Consider the following 23,360-nt stretch of genomic DNA (forward strand, 5'->3'; position numbering starts at 1 on the left):
AGGACACAACTTTCTCTGTAATACCTGGGGAGGGGGGACTCCCAGGGACTTGTTACCCTGACTGGGGCGAGACATCAAGGGTCTCCTTGTAAGTTTTATTTTTTTAATCTTTTTAAAGTCCTGATAAAGTCCTGGGGCCACTCCATCGAAGATGCCGGTCCGGAGAGGCCATGTGGCTCCTCAGAACACCTTCCTGGACACCATCATCAGGAAATTCGACAGTCAAAGTGAGTCTTAATTCAATTTATGTCTAATAATAGTCTTCACAATTACCATGTTGGAAAAAAAACATGTATTTTGGTTAGCATTACATTATCGGCAAAGTCATAACTACTATATCAGATTGCTATTCAATATACAATAGAATTTGAACTACACATTTTTCCCTACTTGAATATGGTTATTTCTATTTGTATTTTAGCTATGAAAAGTTACTCCCAATTGTGATTTAGCCATGTATTTGGTTCTAATGCAAGCCCTTTAAAAATACTTCATATAATTCTTTTAAAATCCAGTTTAAGAATCATATTCTCATATTAATAGAACAATTTAGTGCACTAGTATAATGACTAACCTTGCAATGCATTGTATATTGCCATCAGAAGTATTGTTTGTGCATTATTTTTATTAAAATAGGACAAAAGTATATGGCAGATACTGAAGTACAGTTTAAAATCAATAGTACTTTTGCTCTCTTGTCAGATCCTTGGGTCACATGCAAGCAAAATTGTATTAGGCCTAAAGAAGCATTTAAAATGAACCTACCTAGTGCTAAACTAGTTAACTTTTATATTGAGAAAATCAAATTGAAAGGCTGTCCTTTGCTTGGCTGTCCTTGTCCTTTAGTTTTACAATAACCATTACTTTTACTATATTGATTATCAGTGCAAGGGGTGTGGTTATTTGTGCAGTCTCTGCCAGTTATCCGCTTATTTTGGGCAATAATGATTTATCTTATGTTATTTGGACAAGCAGTAAAGATTTTCCCAATGAAACGAAACAAACAAAAATATATATCACGATATATTTAATCATTTACAACATAATTTTTCATAGTTCCCATAATCATAGAGCTCAAAAGGTGTCCTTATTGCATAATGTGTTACCAGACTGCAGTCTACCCATGTACCCTCACCCCCCTCCTGTATCTTTGATGCGAATCATTCATGCCCCCTCTCGTGACTGTGTGAGCAGACTTCAAACGAGCCTCATTGGTCAACAATGGCACAATTTCTCTGGAAATTCACCCCGGGGCATGATGAAGGGGAGGGTGTTGTTACTGCCTTGTTTTGCCAGATTGATTGCATTATTTCGTGCCAGATTTCCTTTAAAAAAAAAAGGGCATAAGTGAGTGGAGATTTAATTCTAATGCTGTCAACCCTCACAGTGTACCGCATGAATAATCAAATGAGCCCCAATACAAGAGCTGAATCTGTCTTGACAAGGTTTTGATTGGCACTGTCGGATGTATTTTCTCTTATGCGTGATGCCCTGAGCTAAATGTACATACTTTTTTTTTCTAATGATGTTTTCTGAGGCTGGTGTAGGCATAAAGAGAAACGGAAAAGACAAGGTGAATAGCAGACCTTGAAAGTGAGAACTCAACATTAATCCTCACTTTTTTTTGCCTCCCCTCTGTAAAGGTGAACATATTTTCTCACTTTCTGGAACACGGTAATACAGCGAGTGTGTTTCTCCCAGCGTGTCTTCATCACAGATTTACATCTGTTGAAGCGAGCGGAAGGTTGCACCTTCATGACTGGGTGGGATGATTATTTATGGCGAGCAAAATGTGCATCTGAGAGGTCCATAACCACATATTAGTTCTTTGCAAATGTTCTTTCACTGACTAATTTCTTCCCCTAGAATTCTAAAATGGTTTATAGAAGGTCTTTTAGTTTGCCTAATAATGCATGCTAATGAATGTGGTGGATGAGATGTATTTCAGAGGACATTTCTCAGATAATTTGGTGTTGAAACTATATCTTGGTGAGGGCTGGAGGTTGTCAGTGTCCCATTAGATCCAAAAGGCGGTGTTGTTTTTGTTTTTATTTGCATTGTGGTGCATTTATTTGTATGATAGGTGCAATGAAGTTGTCTGATTTGTGTAGTTGTCTTATGGTCAGAGTTATTTGAATATGCCATTTCCCATAGGAACTATTACATCTTTAGTTGTAATGTTAATCGATCTAAATTGCCTAAACTGCTGATTCACATTCGCACGGCAGGATAAATTTGAGTTTATAATTAAACTAAACAGATATGTTTGGAAGACGAAGGTGTTGAAGTAGCAGGGAGACTCGCATTAATATGTATTGTCCCTTTTATTAAATAAATCAAACCCGAACGTGAAACGCTTTCCCAATCTACTACTTCATATTCAAATTAGGAAAGTTGAGGCTCTGGCTCTCTCTCTCTCTAAAAGAAAAGCATTTTTTTGGATGAATGCACAATTTTCAGAAATTTTGGAATCTTAGTTGAATATCCCTGTGTAGGAATGAGATGTTCTCTCCATGCCTAAATAGTTTTTTTTCTGTGTACTTTGACTTCCATTGCACTAAAATAGTAAATTAGACAAAGTAAATAATTGAATCTGAAAGTTTGTCAATATATGCCCATTAAATTAACTAGTGATCATTATATGTTGTACTCCACGCCACATTTCAAGTCAGCTTGGACAGGTTCCAGTTCCCTGTAACTTGATTGAAGTCTACCGGTTTTAGGATTTTCTTCTTTGATGGCTCTTTATACACATGCCGGTGTGATAAAACATATCCAGGTGACAATCACAAGCAAAGCAATTGTGGTTGTCATGCTATTCATGACGGGAACCAAGGCAGGTGGGAATGAGTCAGGAGAGGAAAGCAATCTCCACGCTCCAACGGACATGGCAGACTAATTTATTTCCACACTGGTGTTGTGCTTTTGAAATAATGTCCTAGTATTGCACACTGTGGATGCTTAATAGTCAACCTTGGAGAGCTATGATTAAGGAGAAAGAACTGTGTTTTCACCATGTGCCAAATAGAATATACTGTGTATATCGTGTGTGGGTAAAAAAAAAAAACAACTTGTCAGACAGAGTATGGATGTTCATTTACTTTATGTTCAGTGTACAGGAAAAAGTTGACAATAGTGTTGATAAAACTGAAAATAGTCAAAGAATAATTCATATTATTTGGGGATTACTCTGCCAATTGTGTTGTCATACTGATATCAAAAGTATAGAGTATAATGCATACTGCATATGAATCAAGCAGGTCAAGGGTACAGTGGCTCTTAAGCATGTCCTGTCAGGATATAGCAGTTTATTGGATTTATTCGGTAGACACAAGCAAGAGGTCAAAGCTATTTTGCATGCATTCATTGACATATTTGCTAGGGGAAAATCAATGGGTAGAGTTATGTTTGCTTCCATGAAAATATCTATAATTAGAAGCAATGGCTTTGCACAAATGCATGGAACTATAAACAGAATTCCAACTATTTAATTTGTAGGGAAATTTTGCTCATTTAATTTCTCAAGACCCTGAAGACAAAATGAGCCAAAGTGATTAAATACTACTCACTTTTGGCAATGAATTTCCTTGACTCGGGGCGTTGTAATCAAATAGTTTATCACTGTCCTTGGGAGTGGTTTATTCATTCTTCTTCTTGTTAAGTGGACAATTATCTGCTGACGTTTGGCTTGTCGGAAGGCTCGGACAGTGTGTTAACCTGTTCTTGGCTTTCTAAAATCAAAGGAAACAAAGTGTTGGCTCCAAAAAGTTCATTTGGCCCTGTTCTTGAATCGTATTTTTAAGGGATCATTGTGAAATCAATGGGTTAGCCCGGAGGTTACGCTCTTTATTTATACGGAGCTATTGACTGAGGATGCATAATTCATGCTTGCAATCGTTACCGTTGCATCGTCGTTTTCTGCATGCTTTGATTCAGACTAAGCCGATATTTTGCTAGTAGTATTTTATGGGCATCTGTATTCACATTTGATTGTGCTGCAAACCTTTAGAGTATTTTTTTATGTTATGTTGTACTGACTATCAAAGGGGAATAAAGTAGACAAAATATGTAATATTAATAAATACAAGCAGTGACCAAAAGTATTTAAAAACATTTTTTGGACTCCAGAAACTGACTTATGATGTCGTACACTCTCCGCTGACTGTACATTTTGATTATGTTGCTTTTTCTACTTCTATGTATGGAACTGCAACTGTACCACAACAAAGAACAACATTTCTGACCTCCATGTGAGGCCACAGCAACCTTTTGGGGTTTTAAGTTATTTGTTATGGTCCTTAGAGAAGGACATTGGCCAATTACATTGCTAGAATCCACCGTCCTCCCTGGAGGATGTTACCATTCGACAGCTTAAAGTACACACACACACGCGCACTCTTCCATCACCATAGCAACGGTCCCCCCTCGTCACCCCCACCCACACTACCTCCCACTGTCTCTTTTTTTGTTACCACACACACACACACACACACACACACACACACACACGTGTTCTTACAACATAGTGTATTGTAACTTCATGTTATGACAAAACTTTACCTGAACGCTAAAGCATTTTGTAAAATGAACTTCAGACTTGATAAACTGGGACAAGACCACTTTTTTCCCCCAACTGCTCAATTTTACCGACAAAATATTTTCATAGGGAAGACAAAACATTATTTTTCTTCCCCCTAACGCTGCTGTGGGAAGCCGCTATACACTATTAAGTGTTAATGTGGTACATTTGTTGGCAAATCATCTTATTTCTGCTATATTTGCGAGTGCTGTTTACCAACAACAGCAGGTTGTCCACCAGTGTATTTGAATCTGACGCATTTCTGCTTCATTGTACTTTGATGAGCTCGGCAATGAGTTGCATAATGCCAGAGTCCTTCATGTTCCCGCTTTGGGGGGTGGAGGCATAGATGCCTCCCCCAGTCGGCCCTGTGAAAAGACATGGAAGCACAGTTGCTGAGTGCATGCAACATATCAAATGCACACTCACAGATTTTTAATGAATAAATCTGTTCTCAAATGATCTCCACAAATTGAAATGGAATGGAACTGCAGAGTGGTTTTAATGAATGTAGATTTGACAACAATTTTAAATGATAAAATATGTGGCTTTTGTACTTTATTGCAGTTATACATGCAGAAGAGAGAGGCTTCCCTGGTGGTTAGGTTCATTACTCTGCTCCATCTGTTTAACTTGACCTAGTGAGTGGAGGAGCAATGGAGTTAGGTTTAAAATTCACTCTATATTTGCTTCTCCTGCTTTTCCAGTCCGAGTGCACAGACACTCGTAAATTTGTGGATTGTGTAAACGCTCCCTTCTCGTATTCGTTAGTCTTCCTGCCGTTCATCCTCCTCTAATCCAAAGTCAAATTTGTCAGCATCAAACTGTCGAGGAATAATTCTATTTAAAATTTGGTGTTCGAGTATGTCACATGGTTCTTTTCAACTTGAGGGTTTCACATCTCTATAACAGTAAAAAAATATTGAGCAGCTGACCCCACTACCTGAACTTTTTTTTTTCTTCTTACTTTCAGGCTTAGTCTACTTGTTGTCATGGTTACTCTTTCCTCAACCCCTCCATTTGAACATTCTGAATCTGATTCTGCTCACATGGATACTTTGGTGCATCGGCTGTTTCAGAACTACTAAGAAGGCAGGCTAAACATCTTTGTTCAATACAAAATTGGTCTTAAAAAAGGCGGGTTTTCCTTAAGAATCAATGCAGTAAATCAGATCCCAAGTGTTCTGTGATTGCACTGTTATTTCATCATCATAACTTGCTCGATTGTTCTTATTTAATTAGAAGGGGGAGCCATTTTTGATATGGAACTTTAGATGCCGAGAAGCCCCTCAAACCAGTTTATGTAAAAAAAAAAACAAATTCAAAAACAATCTGTCCGAGAAGACGAATTGATCGTTTTTCTCACATCTTAAAATACATAACCCAGTAATCCGTTTCCCTACTGACATTTTGCTTGTTAAAAGCAAATGCTTCTTACGAGAATGTACCATAAAACATCAAACGTAAGCACGCCTGCAACATTTTCTTTACATGGTTAGTTAAAATAATAGCTGAGCTGGGATTCAGCAATTTTGCTATTTTTAAATACTTGAATATAATAAGCAATGGTGGGTTAAATGGGGATTTTTTTCCAGCATAGAAAATATAAAACTAATTAGTTTGGGGGTTGCTCCCAAAACACATGAATCGTTTTGCGAATTAACTTGTTAATCCTATCCTAAAGTGTAGCAATTCCTTCAAATTATTCTTAAGGCAAGAGATAAGATGTAACAAGAGGTTTTCCAAAGCCTTTAAATATTATAAGTTACTAATTCAATTCAAAGGAACATCCATTTTTTTATGATTTCAGAACAAGCTAGTGAATCTTCGAATTTCCAAGTCATTCATAAATCAAATGTATTCACATACTGAATATATTCCACCTGTTCAGGATTCCTTTTCATGCTATGCCGCCTTAAAAGTGTCACAGAAAAGGTCAGCTAACCAACTATAAAACCCCGAAGTCCAAAGGCGCCTTTTGGATTAGTGCTCATTTGCATAAATCTGGCAAACCTCATTAAAACAGAAGGAGATGCTGTACACAATGTAGACTGAGACACTTTTCAGCGAACAAGCCCATTACGGATTGCTATGATTATGGGATTATCACAGTTAATGACAGTAGGAGGATTGGGTTTGTGTGCTATGTTCCGTTGAAAGTAACTTGCTGATTACATGAGTGTTTTTCTTTTTCAGTTGTTACCCTTGAGTTAAAAGAAAAAAATCTTACTAAATGTTGTATTCACATATAAAATAATCTGTTTTTGTTGCTACTATGTTCACATTATTTTAATGTGTTCTATACAAAAAAGTCATGCAAATAAATTAATGTAGTATGGAAAAAGTACAGGGTATTTGTCTAAAACTACCAGAGTATAAATTATTATTTTTTGCCTTTAACACTGGACACCATTTTCTAAAAGCCCATTGAGTTTAGAAATTTAGCAATGTCAAACCTTCAGTTGCCATGGCAATAGCCTAGTTTGTTGAAGTGGGAGCTGAAACAAGCACCCCTTTTCTACTCCCTATGCTAATTCTCCTCTTGCTCCGTCTAATATTACAGTTCTTCCACTCTGTCTCTCTCTCTCTCCCTTTTATCTCGCCGTCTGTGCAATGAACGGTCGCCGTGTGGACTTGTGCCTCTAGCAAATGGGCTTCCCTCCTCATCCGCCTACGCGGTGTACTCTGGGAGATTCCAAGCAAACACAACAACACTCATGGTTACACACTCATCCCACGCACACACAGAAACACAGCCTGAACGCCTGCTAACTGGCAGACTGCAGAGAAGTCCTTAAAGTCTGGTTCTTAGTGAATTATTCAGTCTGCGTTGGCGAGTCTCCTTTGAAACACGTGTGAGAATATAAGTTGCTTTGTACCCATGCATGCATTTACACATGGCATCCATTTATATATGTGTGTATGTGTGTGTGTATGTGTGAATATTAAAAGGTGTTTTCCTCCAGAACACCAGTGAGTCTTTAATCAGTCTCTGTATCAGCCCACTCTGGGCTTCAAAAGCTCATTAGAGAGAAATTGCAGAGAAAGCTGCCAGTGGAGCTGCCACTGATGTCATTAATAGCAAAACATAAAATGAATTGACAAAAAAAGGTTGATTGTTGTGCACTAGTACTGTCAAAATTTCCAGGTTCGTTTTATAGTAGCCTAATATTCAAAACATATCCATTGGTTAATTTTCCATCAGCAAGGTTTTCCCAGCTGACTCACATCACACTTTGAAAACCATGTCTTGATAAAACTGTCTTAATTCTTATCTTGGGAGAAGAGAAACAAAATACTCATCTATTCATCTTCTCTTCCGTTTATCCTGAAAGACCAAAGATTAAAAAAAAACAGACATTCTGTTCCAACTTCCATTTTGACTCATAAAAAAAGATGGATTTTTTCCAATGGTTTCCTGTGCATCTTTACGCAATCTCTCAAAACACGCTAGAACGTATAAAATTGAATGGTGGTCTCTTACTGAGCGTAAAATAACCTCATTTTGCTTCAAGGCTATTATCAATGACTAAAGAGCACACAGTCAGAAAAGTGAAATGTGCTATATGCTTCACATAAACATGCTTTCGCATTTCTGCCATTGGATTACCAAGTGCTCGTTGCAGGAAGACAAACCTATCAAGTTTTATGAGCCCTCCAGGACCACCGTCGCCGCTAATTCATGGAGGGTGCTATCAAGCACACCACATAACAGATCTTCACTGTTCCCATGAATATGTGAATAGGCTTTCCATCACTTACGTACGTCTCCTATGAGAATGGCCTGTTAAATCCGGAATGTGTGTTTTTGATGAACTATGTTGATGTTCAAGAAAGAGATGGAGATGTCTCAATTGTGTGCCAGGAGATGCGGAAAAAAAATGTCCAAATATACTGCGAATCGAATAATCTTTGGTTTGTACTTCGCTCATTTTAGCTTTTGTTTCGTCAAGATTCTGAGGGTCGGTTGAGTGAAAATCATGGTTGGTTTTAACGATACTCTGAGATTAGGATGAGTTGCAGGAGGTTTATTGTGGTCAAGGTCTGAGGAATTGCATTCCAGGTAAGAGCAATAAACAGGAACAAAATGAACTGGCAGTCCTTGAAAATAATCTACTAGCATTTGTCTTTGTGAAGATTGCCTAAAATGGATTGCAAATGACACCAAATGTTATTTTTCTTGTAAGCACTGTGCTTCTAATGGCCTCATGTTCTTTGACAAAAATAGTCCTTGCTGAGTTGTGTATTTTTATTAATAAATTATTTCCGGCAGTTGCAATCATCAGTTGCCAAATCTTCATCATTGTAATAGACATATTTAACCTTGAAATGGAGCCTTGTTAAAGAATGCCTGCTGCCAAAACAGAATACTTGAAGTGTATATGGATTCCTTCTTCCCCAGAATCCCACAATTTATTAGCATGTTATATGGAATCGTTTATCATTAGAGTGACATATTGTAAAGCACAGGATGGGTTATGATAGGCTCAGTTTTTACCATGATATTTTTAGTCTCGGTTTAACTACAGACCTTGGGCTGATAAAATTCTTCCAATCACCTTCAATCTCTGAACAGCTCATCTCCTCTAGCTCGACTTCACAAATCATTTGTACCCTCCCTGTTATTACATACAACTGTAGTCTTTCAATTCCTTAGAGCGTCTTCATTTTCTCCTCCATTCTGCCCAACTTTAACCACCCTATTTGTCTTCAGGTCGGAAGTTCGTCATTGCCAATGCCAGAGTGGAGAATTGCGCCATTATCTTCTGCAACGATGGCTTCTGTCATATGTGTGGTTACTCACGAGCTGAGATCATGCAGAAGCCGTGTACGTGTAACTTTCTCTACGGACCTGAAACCAAACGCCTTGCCATCGCTCAGATGGCACAGGCCTTGCTCGGGTCAGAAGAGAGGAAAGTGGAGATCAACCTGTACCGCAAAGACGGTAGGATAAATTACATATTTTTACTTTTGATATTTTAAAACTGGTGTGAGATTGATTTTTGTTATAGTGCTGAATAGTGGATGAAGGTGAGTAAATAGGGAAGGTAAGGTTCAACTTGTTTAATTGCATCATACCAAACACTCACCATATGCCAGTGAATTTTACAAACTTAAAAGCACATAAACAACTATTTTAAAACAGCCCAGACGTAAATTGTATTTGAGTGTTTTTCCCCACCAATTTTTTTCCACTGTGTGAGTTGGCCTCAGCATTTGTTTATGCAGTTTAATATTTGTTAGCGGCAGGCTCATTTTATATGCAGGCTTTTGTGCATGAACGACTTGGCTACTTGGTTTTGATATGCTAATTGTGTGACTCTATGCCAGTCACTGGGTTGAATCAGGATTTTGCAATATTTATAGACATTTCTCCAAGGTGATTGTACAAAATAATTTTCCTGAAAATTACATACTACATGTAGTTTGCTATACATTTTAAGAGTAGGGACCGAGGTACTATTTCGAGTGTAATCAAGTTTGCCCTCACACTTACTGGACAAGTACCAGATAATATGAACCTAGTAGTATTTGTATCCGCTTCCATGGCAATAAACGGCTGCCGCTGTAGTACTCAAAGCAGCTGTGAGATATTTTGCACCTGTGAGCACAAGACGGAAGAAAAGAAAGAGACAGATGGAGGAAAAGTGTGGCATAAATGAAAGGCCTTGAAGGAAAGGGAGGTGAAACCAGAGGGCAAGAAGACATAAGAGGCAAGAAAACGGCATAACAAGCAAAGTGCGAAATCGCCGAGGAAGCGAGAAGGAGAGAAAGGGTGACAGTCGGAAAGTGTCTTTCGCACGTAGCCCGAGCACACTGCTGGTGGTCAGAGGAAGAAGGACGAGGCGTAGATAGGTGTCACCAGCTGTCTCTTCTCTGTGTCGTTTATATTGTACTCTTGATACTGGAGTCTCTACAGCAAAAATGAGTGACTAATCAGAATTCTCCTTCTATGGATTGAACTTGAAAGCTTGTCAGCATAGCGGTTTCCAATGTTTGTTTTAGAAAATGACTATACAGCATTCACTGATCAAACCCTGTTTTAAAGCCAATAAGAAATGAATACCTTGCTTGATGTAGTTTGAACGTAGGAACTGTTAAGGGAAAGTTTTACTTTTCACATTGTAAATTAGTATTGATTGTTATCACTTTGACACAGCTTAGTTTTGTCTCCTCCTTTGGCTTCCCATTTCATGTTTAGTGTTCTCTCCTCCTTCATTTGACTCTCCTGGTCAACTCTAATCTTTGACTGCAGAAAAATGCCAATAGCTTAAGGTCAGATGTCACAGATAATTTGACATTATCCATTACAATGTGAATTAAATCTTAAAAATCATTAATGCAATGGAAAGACATTCTGTTGGACTCTACTTTTTGTTGTTGATATTTTAGTTGTTGTTTCCGAGTACGATTGGTAGTGTTTACGTGACTCCTAGACACTAACCCCCGGGTGACCACAATTCTAACACATACATGCACACGCTCCTTTGGATCCATTTATCTAGTGGCGAGCTTGGGCATGAGCCTTCAGGATGATAAATATCACTTCTCACTCTCACGCTCAATTGTCCAACTCCGATAGCTCGCTTGCTTAATCAATCATGCTCTCTGGGAAACCTCTCGTGCAAAGTGCTTGTGGAAGCTTAGTCGGGAAAGGGATACTGACCTATTTGCTTGTTACGTCACCCCCAAGGCTTCTCATCCCCTGTGATTTTCTTTATGGATTTTGAATTAAATGTCTAAATATTGGAACTGTAACTATAGTTTTGTTTAAAGAGATGGTAAAGGCAATATCTAAATTGATTTGTTCCTGGTAGCCATGCCATATTGATTTTGTTCCTAAGCTTTATATCCTTTTTATATTAGCAGTTCACTCAAGTGGAATTAAAAAGGAAATTGCTTTCACATGTCCGAATAATCAGATGTGACATTTTTATGACTGTAGACAAGAAAGTGCCACTACCATATGCAAATAGTTACTTTGTTTGTCCACATTCAGTAAATTATCCAAAGAAGAAGGGAAAATATTGACATTATTTAGAAATAGCAGTCACAATACCCTTGTCAGACCTAATTATTGGGTCCTATTTTTTTCTACAATCCCTTATACCTCTATGCCTCTTTGTTTAGTGTAAATAATCCAATATATTTTGAGAACTCGACTCAGTATGACTGGTGGCACTCTTCATTGCTTAGCAGCAGTAGTTTAGGCAGACATGCAACCTCTTGGGAGGGCTGGCAGTCTCTGACACCTGCCATGGATCATTCCACCTACAGCTAAGTGCTCCCAACGCACAATCATCACTAATGCTGCCAAACCTTGCCCACACGTTGTTTGATTCTGTGATTTTGATCAAAAGAAGAGGCGTACCCTTAAAACAAAAACACATAGATTGAAAGCTTATTTTGGTTCATTGTGCCAATGAAGCAGAGGCAGAGTTCCACATAACTTTTTTTGTTTACAATTCATATGTCCAACTCTTTTACATGTGTGACTAAGATTAACTTTTGTGAGAATACCTATGTCTGAGTTTTTTTTGATTGCAGAGGTTTAAAAGGTTTAGTGTTTACCGTAAATCATTCTTTCTCTCTTGTCTAAGGCCTTGTGTCCTTTTAAAGAAAAACATCACTTAATTATGATGACTTCACTGCGTAGAGTGTCCTTTTGACTGATCAACAAGTTATTTGAACCACTCAAAACTACGGTAAAACATTGTTTTTTTACCCCCAAATTTTACATACACCTATACCGACAACCCAGGGAAGTTGTAGTTGGTAACTCGATTTGAGTGACACATTTTTCCAAATGATCTGCGCGTAGCCAGCGTATCTATAGCTGAATGCATCACTTACAGCAAGCCCTACCGTGGTAATCAATGTCACTGTCATCCATCTACTGACAAAGAACTGTGTTTGGGGGTTAGCCTGCACATTACTTGTTATTAATGACACCCAAATAATTTATCATGACACATACTATTGCGATGGGGCTGTATTGTCTGTCTGCCTCATTAGTCACCTAATGTGGTATGCCAGGCTGCTTGCCATGCTCACACACTCGCACACTGCGACGCGTACTCGCCGAAGACACAACATGGCGTTGTCTTTCCAAACAGCATGGCCCGATGATACATTTGTGTTTATTGAAGAGTCACAGGAGTATCAATATTGATGTTAAAGTACACAGCAACGACCTTTCAATCTGTTTCAATGCAGATAAGCAACCTAATGTAATTGCGTTTAAGAGTCGGTTTAATTATCTTCGGTTGTATAATGTTGTTATCTTATTAGAGGAAGTGAAAGGATGTTTCTCCGTTTGGTGGCACAGTTTTTTTTTATACTTTAAATCGGACAGAAGACTAAAAATGAGGACTATTATGCATTTTTCCCACGTCTTATTTGATAAAATAAATTTTAATATACACAAATTAAGGCCAAGGGCAATTTTCAACTCATTTAATGTCCTAGGTCACATTTTTTCTAGTTTTTTTTTGCTTATCCACATTTATTTCAATTAGGATGCAATCTGATTGTTAGGTATTTTTTCATAGGAATCCTGCCAGAAACTTTATTGCACCTGAGAGAAATTCCAGTTTCAGAGTTCTGCAGCAATAAATGAAGTCATGAAAAAAAGGAAGGCTAAAATGAAAGCAGTAAAAAAAGCAAGAGAAGCATGAACAAATCCTTAGTTGCTTTCAAAACGCCACGTTTTCACTTGGACTTAGTCACCTAACTGAAGATTCACCAAATAACGTGATCCACACACGTAATAGGGTTCGGAGATGAGAAAAGGGTGAAAATAAACAACATCCAGATGGGTAATAGCTTCAATCTTATGGATTGAGCACTTCATTTGTCTTCTTGGCAGAGCGCCATCAGTAGCTGTCAGTCAAAGTGATGGCATGAAGACCCTAATATCTATCACTTGTGATTCTATCCCATGGTGCAAATATCTTAAATTCTTCATTCTTTAACTCATTTGCCTTGTGACAAACAAGGCATGGAGTCTCTGGCTATAACAGCACTCAACTTGTGTCCATGTTTTTGGCATTTCAAACCTATTTTATGTATTTAGAAGCAAGTAATCAAAATGACTGAATGGTTTCTTTGAGATTGTTGAATTGAAGGGAGCTAATTTTGAGACTGATAGTCATTTTTAACGGTTTTAGGCTTACTGGCAGTGGTTTTTTTTTCATAATCTAACTTTCAGTTGTTTCTAGTGGGAGTAGTTTCTTATTAGAATTTTATCTCATGTTAACTGAAGCTGTTTACAGAAAGAGGCTGAACCAACTCGCCAAATAAATCTAGTGGACGTGGCCATATTTTAACGGGCTGGATGCCAAATATGAGTATTTTTTTTTCATTTGTGCTTCATTGTTTGTGCTAGAGTTGTACGATATATTTTAACAAAATTTATTATTTATCTTTTTATAGCCTGGATCAACATATTTGTTGATATCCTTATATTTTTAGTAAACTTTCTTTCTCTTTGTGATGTTGTTTCAAATACACTATCAGTTGTTTATTAAAATTAGAAATGTGTAATTACTGCTAATGTTCAAATCGATTAGCAATGTAATGCTTTATTTACACTGCATATGTGTGATTGTGGCTTTTAATGGAACACTCTCTAATTCAAAAGGAAATTGAACCCAGTTGGAACTAGCTCCACAAAATATGTTGGTTGGCTCTTTTTAAACGGTACAAAGCCCAAAACTGACATTTCCTTATTGATAATGATATTATATTGTGAAGTTCTGTTTAATAACCCAATGCAGCTAATGATGTTTAACGGGTAGGGTATTAGTATGCTTCAGAAATCTTAGTGTGTGTGTGTGTGTGTGTGTGAGTGATAACACATTCTTATCTGCTGAAATTGCCTCCCTTTGATCCGTGACATTTTTCTTTCTTGTTCCTCAATGCGGTTGCTGCAGCACACAGTCAAACACATTTGCACCAACAGTGACAAAAACATTTCAGTGATTGCTGTCAGTGAATGGGCGTGGCATTTTCCATCCATGCTTCAGCTTTTAATACTAATGCCAATGCTTTTGCAGTAATGTTTGCTAGAACACTTGGAAAGCATGAGAGGCTAAAAATAGCACTATTAGAATTAACTTATTGGGTTACATGTCTGTAAATGCTTTTAGGACTAAATGTAATGCATTTTGGAGGTAGATAATGGAAGAAGATGAATGGCAAGAAATCTAATTTGCTAAAATGAGTGTGTTTTTACTCCAAATAGCAGTTTTTCATAATTTTACTGTGAGGTCTTCTTGAGACAATGAATATCCAGTAGCTGTAATGTATTTTTTTTCCAACTGCAAAGTCAATAGAAGTTAGAAGGGTCATTTTCTTCTTTGGATACTTAGTGGAGACTTTAAGTGTTTTTGAAGTTGCTCTTCCATGTGAAAATATGCCTTCATTACTGTCAGGCAAGTGAACTACATTTGATTTATACAATATCAAATGCTCGTCCAGGTTATCAGAGCTGAAGTCTGGTCGGTAGATCAATATTAAAAGACTGAGTTCCTAAAAATATTCATTACTTAATAGTCAGATTGAGAAAAAAAACCCAGATGATTTACATATAAGATTTTCTCTTGGTACCATAGAAATCTGTATTATTTTCTTTTGTCAAACTATCACTTCTGCTGCTTCCAGAGCAGAGAAGCTGCTAAACTTAATGTTCCAATTCACAGATTTATCGACTCTGGTGCAGACAGACCCACAGTGAACAGGAAATAATCTTTATTTGTTTTTATATTTGCTACTTCTTCAGCCGACACTTTTAAAATAAGTTCACTCCAGGCTGCCCTATTGATTCCCTTAGGGGATTCCTGCTTTAGAAAGCACTCATCATGAAGCCGCAAAGACCTGCAATGTCATGGTTGAATCCGACTCCTTGTCGTCGACATATGTGCTCGGCGGCAGGTGATACCCTGATGCTGGTCAGCTGACCCGCTGACTTCAGATGGACAGATAATGCTTGATACCAGGTGAAACCCTAGCACCTTATCCCGCTAAGCCTCCGGCCTCGATGCAGTGACCGCACACGTGAGCCGTGGCTTGCCTGGTGCCCCATCCACATGCAATATTCACCACTCACAGCTCGGTGTAGCTAATCCACGGCTTGTGGAATTTATGGTTCATATTACACAGTGGCTACTGAGGGTCTTCCAGTCTGTGTTTGTCTTCAAGTCAAAACTGAGTATATGTCTCATTCAGGAGCAGTTTCAAGTATGACGATAAAAATTCAGACACAGCTAATCATGTATAACAAACGAGACCAACACTAGTACTATTTAATCAGAAACAATGTAATCAAAGTTTGTTTCACTTCTCCCATTGACAGCACATTAAGGCTTACAGTAGATGTGCCATCATTTGTCATCTCCTGACAAAGCGCTTTTACACATGACATCTTGTTTCCAAATTCCGACAAAACATCGGAAGCATTTCAGCTAAGGTGCTGAGATTTCCTGACACACAATGGGTAGTCTGGAATACAATAGGGTTTACATGTTGAGCTCTTTGAGCCATGCTCCAACTTCCAACTGGAGCTGTGTGATTGCTCTTTAAGACAGACCTTGCTTGGCCAGCTTACCCTACAAGCTTATAGATTTAATGTGACCCTTGATCTATCAGAACAGCTTTTAATACAGTGGACTTAACACCCACCCTTATTTATTCCACTACATAAGGAAGAGTGCATGTCACTGCTCTAACAACACACTCTCACATAGTGAAATATTTTTTTTGCAGTACATTGATTTTGTACGTGATAATGTGGGAGGCGACTACACGATTTTAAACAAAATTACATTTTGTAGGCTTTAATGTCCAGTCTTTGCATGTTCCCAAATGGTTAGAAAACTATTTTGTTTCCTTGCTGCTACTTGATTGATTGAGATTTCCTTTTTATCCGCTTCTAAAGTTTCATCATATGTATTTTTGAGCAATTTGTAAAAAGTTATACTAATGTGACACTGGGACCATTATTGGTGGGACCAAGTGTTTCACCATTTGTCCTATTACAGTAAACAGTCACACCTGTACTAAGTAACATGTCACATGTAGCCTACATTAAGTGGCTATAGGTTACACCCCGATGCCTCTGGCCCATGCATTATTCCACCAGTGTAAGTCCATACTGCGTAAAGTACGTCAGCTTGTCTCAGATGACACCATCTCCTTAATTGCCTCACTATACTTCCTTTCCTTCATGCTAAGTCTATTCCTTCCACTTCAAAGTTTCTTTTAGCCGGTGTTGTTTGACACTTTAAACAAGGCCAATTTGAAAAGGCAAGAAGGGGCTAACTAGATATAGACTGACAAATCATTGTATTTGTGTGCTTTAAATATAGGCAAGATGGGGTGGAAACAATTCAAGATGACCTTAGAAATGACTTAGATTATGGCAGGAAGGATTGAAATACTGTTTTTTAATTAATTTTCATTCAAGTCTAAAAAGTGAATGACTATACTATAAATACTGTTTCTAGTCAGATTAATGTTCACATTTTCAGTCACATTTTAGTTATCAGGCATGAATCTTTTTATGAATTTGGCAGTTGGAACCGAGATGGCAATCAGATCCACAACAGAAAAAGTCCAACATTTACTATTCATCATTACTCATCACATACTGCATTTAAAAAAAAAGTTTAACACACAGAAACCAGAAACTTTGCTTTAGACTGTGAATACCATTTTTTAAGTTTACTTGTGTCAAACCAGCAGATGGAAACTATTTCTAGAAAGTGACTGAAGTGGATTGATTTTTACACAGAACTCAGCAGTCAAATGCAGACTGTGATATAAGATTGTTTAGGGCTATATTTGCCTGTGGGTCTGAACATCACCAGAATAGTGTTGTTATCATCTTTCTTTGTGACTGTATTAAGCTGGAAAAAGATGCCATGTGAATCGGGAAGGTTTTGGAATATAGAACAAGTGCTAAAGGCACATATAGGTTGTCTGATAACTAATATGGAAAAAGACAAGGTGTTTTAAGGTCATTGAGGATAACATATTGTTAATAATTTGTGCTTTTGAAATCATTTATCTGTTGGAGGGCTGGGAAACTGTCAAAGTAGGTAACATGCGGTTGGGTTTTCATTTTAATTGTTGCTATGCAACCGATTTAGAGTGAGGCATAAAACGTTCCACTGATTAAAGTCATCTCGATGGCTTTAATAAATTGGGTTTAATTGAGATTAAGTTGGTGTGATTGCCCGAGGAAATATTCATAACTCAATATTGTATTTAGGCAGCAGGGAACCAAGGGTGTTGTGATTTTAGAATTCCGAACCTGGTTTATTGTTGGTAGAATAGTGGATTTATGGACTTTATAAATAATTTACAGTAACAGAGTTGCATAAAAGACTCGTTTTTGCTCACCCATCCATCTAAAAAAAAGTATTCTGTATTGTGTTGCTTAAATTTCCCACAAAGCTGATGGGTGAACTAGTCATGTTTTGACAGTGTGCAACTTGAAAAAGCAGTTTGCATTCAAATTGCTCTTATTATGACTGGCAAAGTCAGCGTTTAATATTGTTTGGACAAATTCATACTCGGAGGGATTTGCTTTGTATGTGAATGAGGACTACCCTCAATAGCTGCTGATTAGCTACTGGCCTACCCGAGGGGCATATAAGGTGTTCTAATTTTCTGCTCAAACCCAGTCAGATATGCTAAAAATCTACGATAGTTTGCTATATCTATCCCAACGCCTTTTCATTTAAGTATATTCCTCCCTGATGGTTTATTCCTCCAGCAAACTATCCATCCACTTATTCATAAATGTGCTTTCCTGCATCTGAAGGAAATAAGGCGTGAGTTTAATTAAAATAAAATACCCTCAGGTCATTTGCTGCAGTAAATAAAATGTGGCAACTTCTCCTCTACCTATATTTAATTTAAATAAAATATAGTTTTTACACTCGCAAGTCATCAACGCAGCCATGCAAAAAGTATATGCTATCTATGTTTCTCTGTTGATGAATACATTTCAATGTGCAATTTCAAAGATAAATTACACTGAGTTTAATGTACATATTATTGCCTTATGGTGGTAAATTGGGGTAATACATTTTTGACAAAATGCAATTGAAATTGTGGGTGTAAAGTGAGAGTTTTCAGTCTACATCAACACTGTATTATCCATTGATCCAATTTTTGCACTGCTTGTCCTCATTCGGCTCGCAGGTGAACTGTAGCTGATCCCAGCTGACTTTTGATGTGGTGGTCACTCTGGGCTGCATGCCAGTTTTATTTCAGAGCGCATACTCTTCGGACGAATAAGGATTCATAATCGTATTCAATTTTGAGTATTGAAATAACCTTACATTCACATTTTGGAATGTGGGACAATCTGAAATGCACAGATCACCCTCGAAAGCTAAGGGGGTACTTGGAAACTACTCATTGGAAGGATTTAACTTAATTAAACATGGTTTTATGCCTATTTGTGCCCCTTTGAAATATTTAACTCTGTATTCATGAAGATGAGCACTTCAGTTTTGTCTCTATTTTATCATCTGCAGTAGTTGAGGAAGACGGTTAACATTCTGGGCAGCTTGTAGAGTTTGTGTATGTGCCTTTTTGCGTGTGTCCTGCCCTCCAGAGTTTCTTGCTGATTAGAGCAGGTCTCGCCGTGAGCTAATCCTGCTCTCATGCTCTTGCTCGGCGAGCTCGGGCCACAGGGAGCGGAGTGGAAGCACTCAATCAATCCCCCCTGCCTTTTGGACCATGTGAGAGGTGGGTCATGTCACACTTCAAGGTGACTGCGGTCTACATAATCACACACCGCCAGACACGCGGTGAAGGCATGAGTGCAGTAGCAGAAGTTCTCTCATTAGTTGTTACTACACAGATTATTTTTGCAGGTATTTCTTTAGTAATTGTCAGGGTAATTTTCATACTTTTATGGATTTTTACAGACTGAAATTTGTTTTTCAAGCTCAAATTTTGAGCTGCCATATTCTCTTTTGTCTCTTTCAGTCTTCTTTGGTGAGAATGGAAGGAATCTGATTGATAAATTGTAGAGTGTCTTAAAAATGAGTGATTTAATGATGCCGAAAATGAACTTTGCTCATCTTTTGTTTTGTTTAAAGCTGCCATAAACAGCAAACCACAAAACTGCCAGTGTTAAACCCGAAAGAAAGTGAAGCATAGCAGTGAAGAACAGAGCGGGCTGTAGATTTGAATCAATTAAATAATGGAGGAGTGATAATGGTCTCGCTAATGAGAAACAGGACTGCCATTAGCTGACCTGCCTGCCAATTTGCAACAGCTGGAAAAGAAAATCTGCTTTTACCACAAATGTACACAAGCTATCTCGCTCCCAGCAAAGCTCTTACAAACACTGAATTATTCAGCTTTACCTGCCACAACATAAAAAGGCTAACATATTTCCATCCTTACTTTTCTTCATCCTACATACTGTATACTTTATGTAGTGTATATGCCATCTTGCTTCGTTTTATGTGAATAATAGTATATAACGTCTTTTTGGGCCACAGACTTTGCCATGTGATAACAAGCAGGTCAATATGGTTCCTTCTCAGGCCACACTGTGCGAAGACAAGGTCAGCAGTTGCCCCTTGTCTGCCTTTGTCATCCTGCTGCTTTTGTGTCATCCGGCTTAGTGGATGCATTTACCCAAGATGCATTAGGTGCCACAAAACCCATACACTCAACAGTTAATTCCATCGTGGTGTGTGGTTCTTAGAAAGTTTCAGGCATCCTGCTTGTTGCCGTATCAGCTCTTGTTCACTTTGAAGAGTGAAGTGGAGACAATTTGTTTGGGAAAAGATTAGTTAGACAGAGGAAATGAGTTGAGGAACAAAGCACATGGAGACATTGTGGCAAATGAGCCTCTAAGCAGAGGCAGTTTAATTTAGAAAAGTGTATTTAATTATTTTAGAATCATTTCCAAATGTGTGCAGTGTATTGATATTTGGAATAGAAGCGTTTGCTGAATACTTTTGCAATTATTTGCAGAGGATTAGTTGGGATGTTCATTGCTAACCCGGTATTTTATGGACTTCCTCTCATTTCGCCACAGGAAATTTGGAACAACTGTAGGGATGAAGATTTAAATGAATGTTGTAAATCAAAGATGAGGCTGTATGCCTTTTGGTGATTGAAAATGACAAGTGAATCATTAAGTGACAATATAAATTAATGAATTGGAAACTGGTGACTTCATTATGTATGTCGACTTAATGTACTTAACCCTATTTTCAAATAGTATATTTTACTGAGCATTGGGACTGTTATCTATTAGTAACCTATATTAAGTTTTTTTGTTCATCTATCTTAAAATATTGTGTCCATGGACGTCTCAAATCTTGCTAGTACTTTAGCAATATTACAGATAGAAAACATGGGAAAATATAGTGTTTAAGACTCGTCCAAACCAGATTCGACCTGGTCAGATTAAGGTCTTTACAGTAGAATGCAGCTTTATCTCAGCATCCACAATGAAGTCTCATTTCCTCTCTCCAACTACATCAGATAACACAATTACTGTGAATTAGAACATGTCTTGATGACTTGCACAATACACAATTTCCAGTGCAGTCACATGCAAAAAAATGACATATTTGTTGTCAACAAAACTTGTTTTAATACAGCCTTTAAATATAATCTACAAACTGACAGCTCATCAGTGTGATGTGTACAACTATATAAGAATCTAAAGCCTTGATGTGTGTAAACAAGTGTACGCTGGAAGCTTTAGAGGACTTTTCTTAAAAGAAACAATCAACTGTTGCCCATCAGCTTGTTGCTTCTCAGTATCAGATTATCATTAATTAAAGTTGGTGCCTGTAGGCGTAAGCACACAAACAAGCTGCTTTAGTCTGTGAAATATTAAGCATCTAATTGGCAAAAAAAGTTAAGGGTTTACGCAAGGGAATGAAAACTTTCCCATAGTCTTTGCTGTTGTTTTTGTTCACAGCAGTTGGATTTGTTCAATTAATTCAAAAGAATGATGAAAACAACACTTTCTATTAGTATTGCCAATGACACTAATGACAATAATAAAAATCCAATAGGTTTTAGGCTTTAAATTGAATTTCAAACTAAAATAATTTGATTTTAATTAACTTGTGGGTCTCTATCTTAAATGTGCCAAGAAAAGAAGAGCAGACTCAAATTGTTTAAATGGTCTTAAAGTAAATACCCGAGCATGATACATTTTTGTGACTTCATTTTTTTAAAGTATCTGCAATGGGTATTAAATATAGTGATAACTGAAGAAGTATTAATGGGATTATTATTTAACTTGCAGGATATATTTATTGGGAGTCCACTTTACCAAATATGACACTATATACTTCCGTCTTTAACACTTATTGGCATACTCCAGCAGATCATCCTGACTCTAACATTTGGCATAAAATTTGGGGTGAGTGTGTCTCGGAGCAGACACTTAGTTGTATTAATAGTCCCCGGAATTCTTCCATTCATTCTTTTTGCCATCTTTCCAATAGATTTCAGCATAATGGCTACACACTCCAGTCTACGGGGTGGGTAATTGTGTCAAGGGTCATTTATCAATGACAGTGACTGTCGCAACTTGGCAATAGGAATATTATTCTTTGACTCGGAAAGCTGGGAGAATTTTTTTCCTCTACTCTTTTGTTTCAGTGTCACTTAGAATGTATGTGATCATTTCTGCCCTTTCAATGTTTTCACCCACTCATTTAGAAATGTTGAATTGCACCCACCAGTTGTCTCACACTTGTCACCAAATCCAATTGGCAGGTGCTGCAGTTGCTAAATGTATAATTTAAAATGTCTAACTGTCTGTCAGATGGCCATGACTCTGCTGTACTGATCACACTTGGGTAATAACCTCTAACTGCTACCAGTGTCAACTCTAAATCTGGCCCTCTTTTAATCCATGGCTTGACAATCAATCAGTCGCAAGTTGTAGCAAATTCAATGACGTGTTAAGTAATGTTTGGCTGTTTGTTTATATGCTGCTGAGTGGCAGCTGTTTGCCTCTTTTAGCAACCATCTTTAAACAATAGCTAGTCATCCTAAATTAGTCTTTCTTCAGTGTTCAATGCACTAATATGAGTGTGTTTAAGTATCTATGGTTATGTTTTTCATCTCTTGGTAAAATTCATTTTTAATAGATCCGTTTTTTCTCAGTGGTTAAGAAATAGTGCAATAAATGTTGGAAGATTTAACTTTGCCAAAATGCCCAGAGATCCCACAGCGCCGTATGCTTATAATGAAGAAAAAGAAAAGCTCATTGCTCTTACCTCTCATCTACTCATATGAGTATAATGATGGTGCTTCGTCTCCCCTGACTGTCATCCCCTACCACCTTTAATTGGCCATTAGGAAGACGTAAAGGCTAGGCGAACAAAAAACAAGATATAAAGCGTATATAAGGAAAATAGCTTGCTTGACTGATGTCATTTTAAAGTACAGCATAATTAATTGTGGAGTGTTTCATTAACTAATCAAAAGTGCATAGAAATATTCTAAATTGATTCCATTTGGATGTTTCTTACAGGAGAACCCTCTTCATCTTTGTTATAATTGTAGTTCCTCACAAAGTACTATATTTTCCAGACTTTAAGTTGGAAAACTACCCTTTACACTCTATGTCGTATTTTTTACACTCTATGTAGTATTATTACACTCTATGTAGTATTTTTTACACCCTATGTAGTATTTTTTCCCTTTTCAAAAGTCAGAAAAATACAATATGACCCCTGCCTTTCTAAAAGTCAATCTAATTGAATTAAAGTCA

The 23,360-nt window shown here is 37.5% G+C and overlaps 1 protein-coding gene and 1 long non-coding RNA gene across 3 annotated transcripts in view; one reads left to right on the plus strand and one right to left on the minus strand.

Moving 5' to 3' along the window:
- The window catches only part of kcnh2b (potassium voltage-gated channel, subfamily H (eag-related), member 2b), an 89,688-nt gene that overhangs the window by 638 nt on the left and 65,690 nt on the right, over nucleotides 1–23,360 (plus strand). The window contains exons 2-3 of one of the 2 annotated variants that reach the window (XM_077735571.1): nucleotides 119–227; nucleotides 9,294–9,524. In XM_077735571.1, coding sequence (XP_077591697.1) covers nucleotides 152–227; nucleotides 9,294–9,524 — 307 coding nt within the window. In that variant the 5' untranslated portion in view covers nucleotides 119–151. Of the gene's footprint in view, nucleotides 1–40; nucleotides 228–9,293; nucleotides 9,525–23,360 lie in introns of those variants that run through there. The other variant, XM_077735572.1, reaches the window with a different exon arrangement.
- On the minus strand, nucleotides 3,189–7,222 carry LOC144209336 (uncharacterized). The gene is made up of 3 exons (XR_013329088.1): nucleotides 7,036–7,222; nucleotides 4,796–4,947; nucleotides 3,189–3,731 (listed from the first exon to the last, which is right to left on the minus strand). It is a non-coding gene; the product is annotated as an uncharacterized LOC144209336 (long non-coding RNA).

This window comes from Stigmatopora nigra, chromosome 16 (assembly GCF_051989575.1).
Source record: "Stigmatopora nigra isolate UIUO_SnigA chromosome 16, RoL_Snig_1.1, whole genome shotgun sequence".
NCBI lineage: Eukaryota > Metazoa > Chordata > Actinopteri > Syngnathiformes > Syngnathidae > Stigmatopora > Stigmatopora nigra.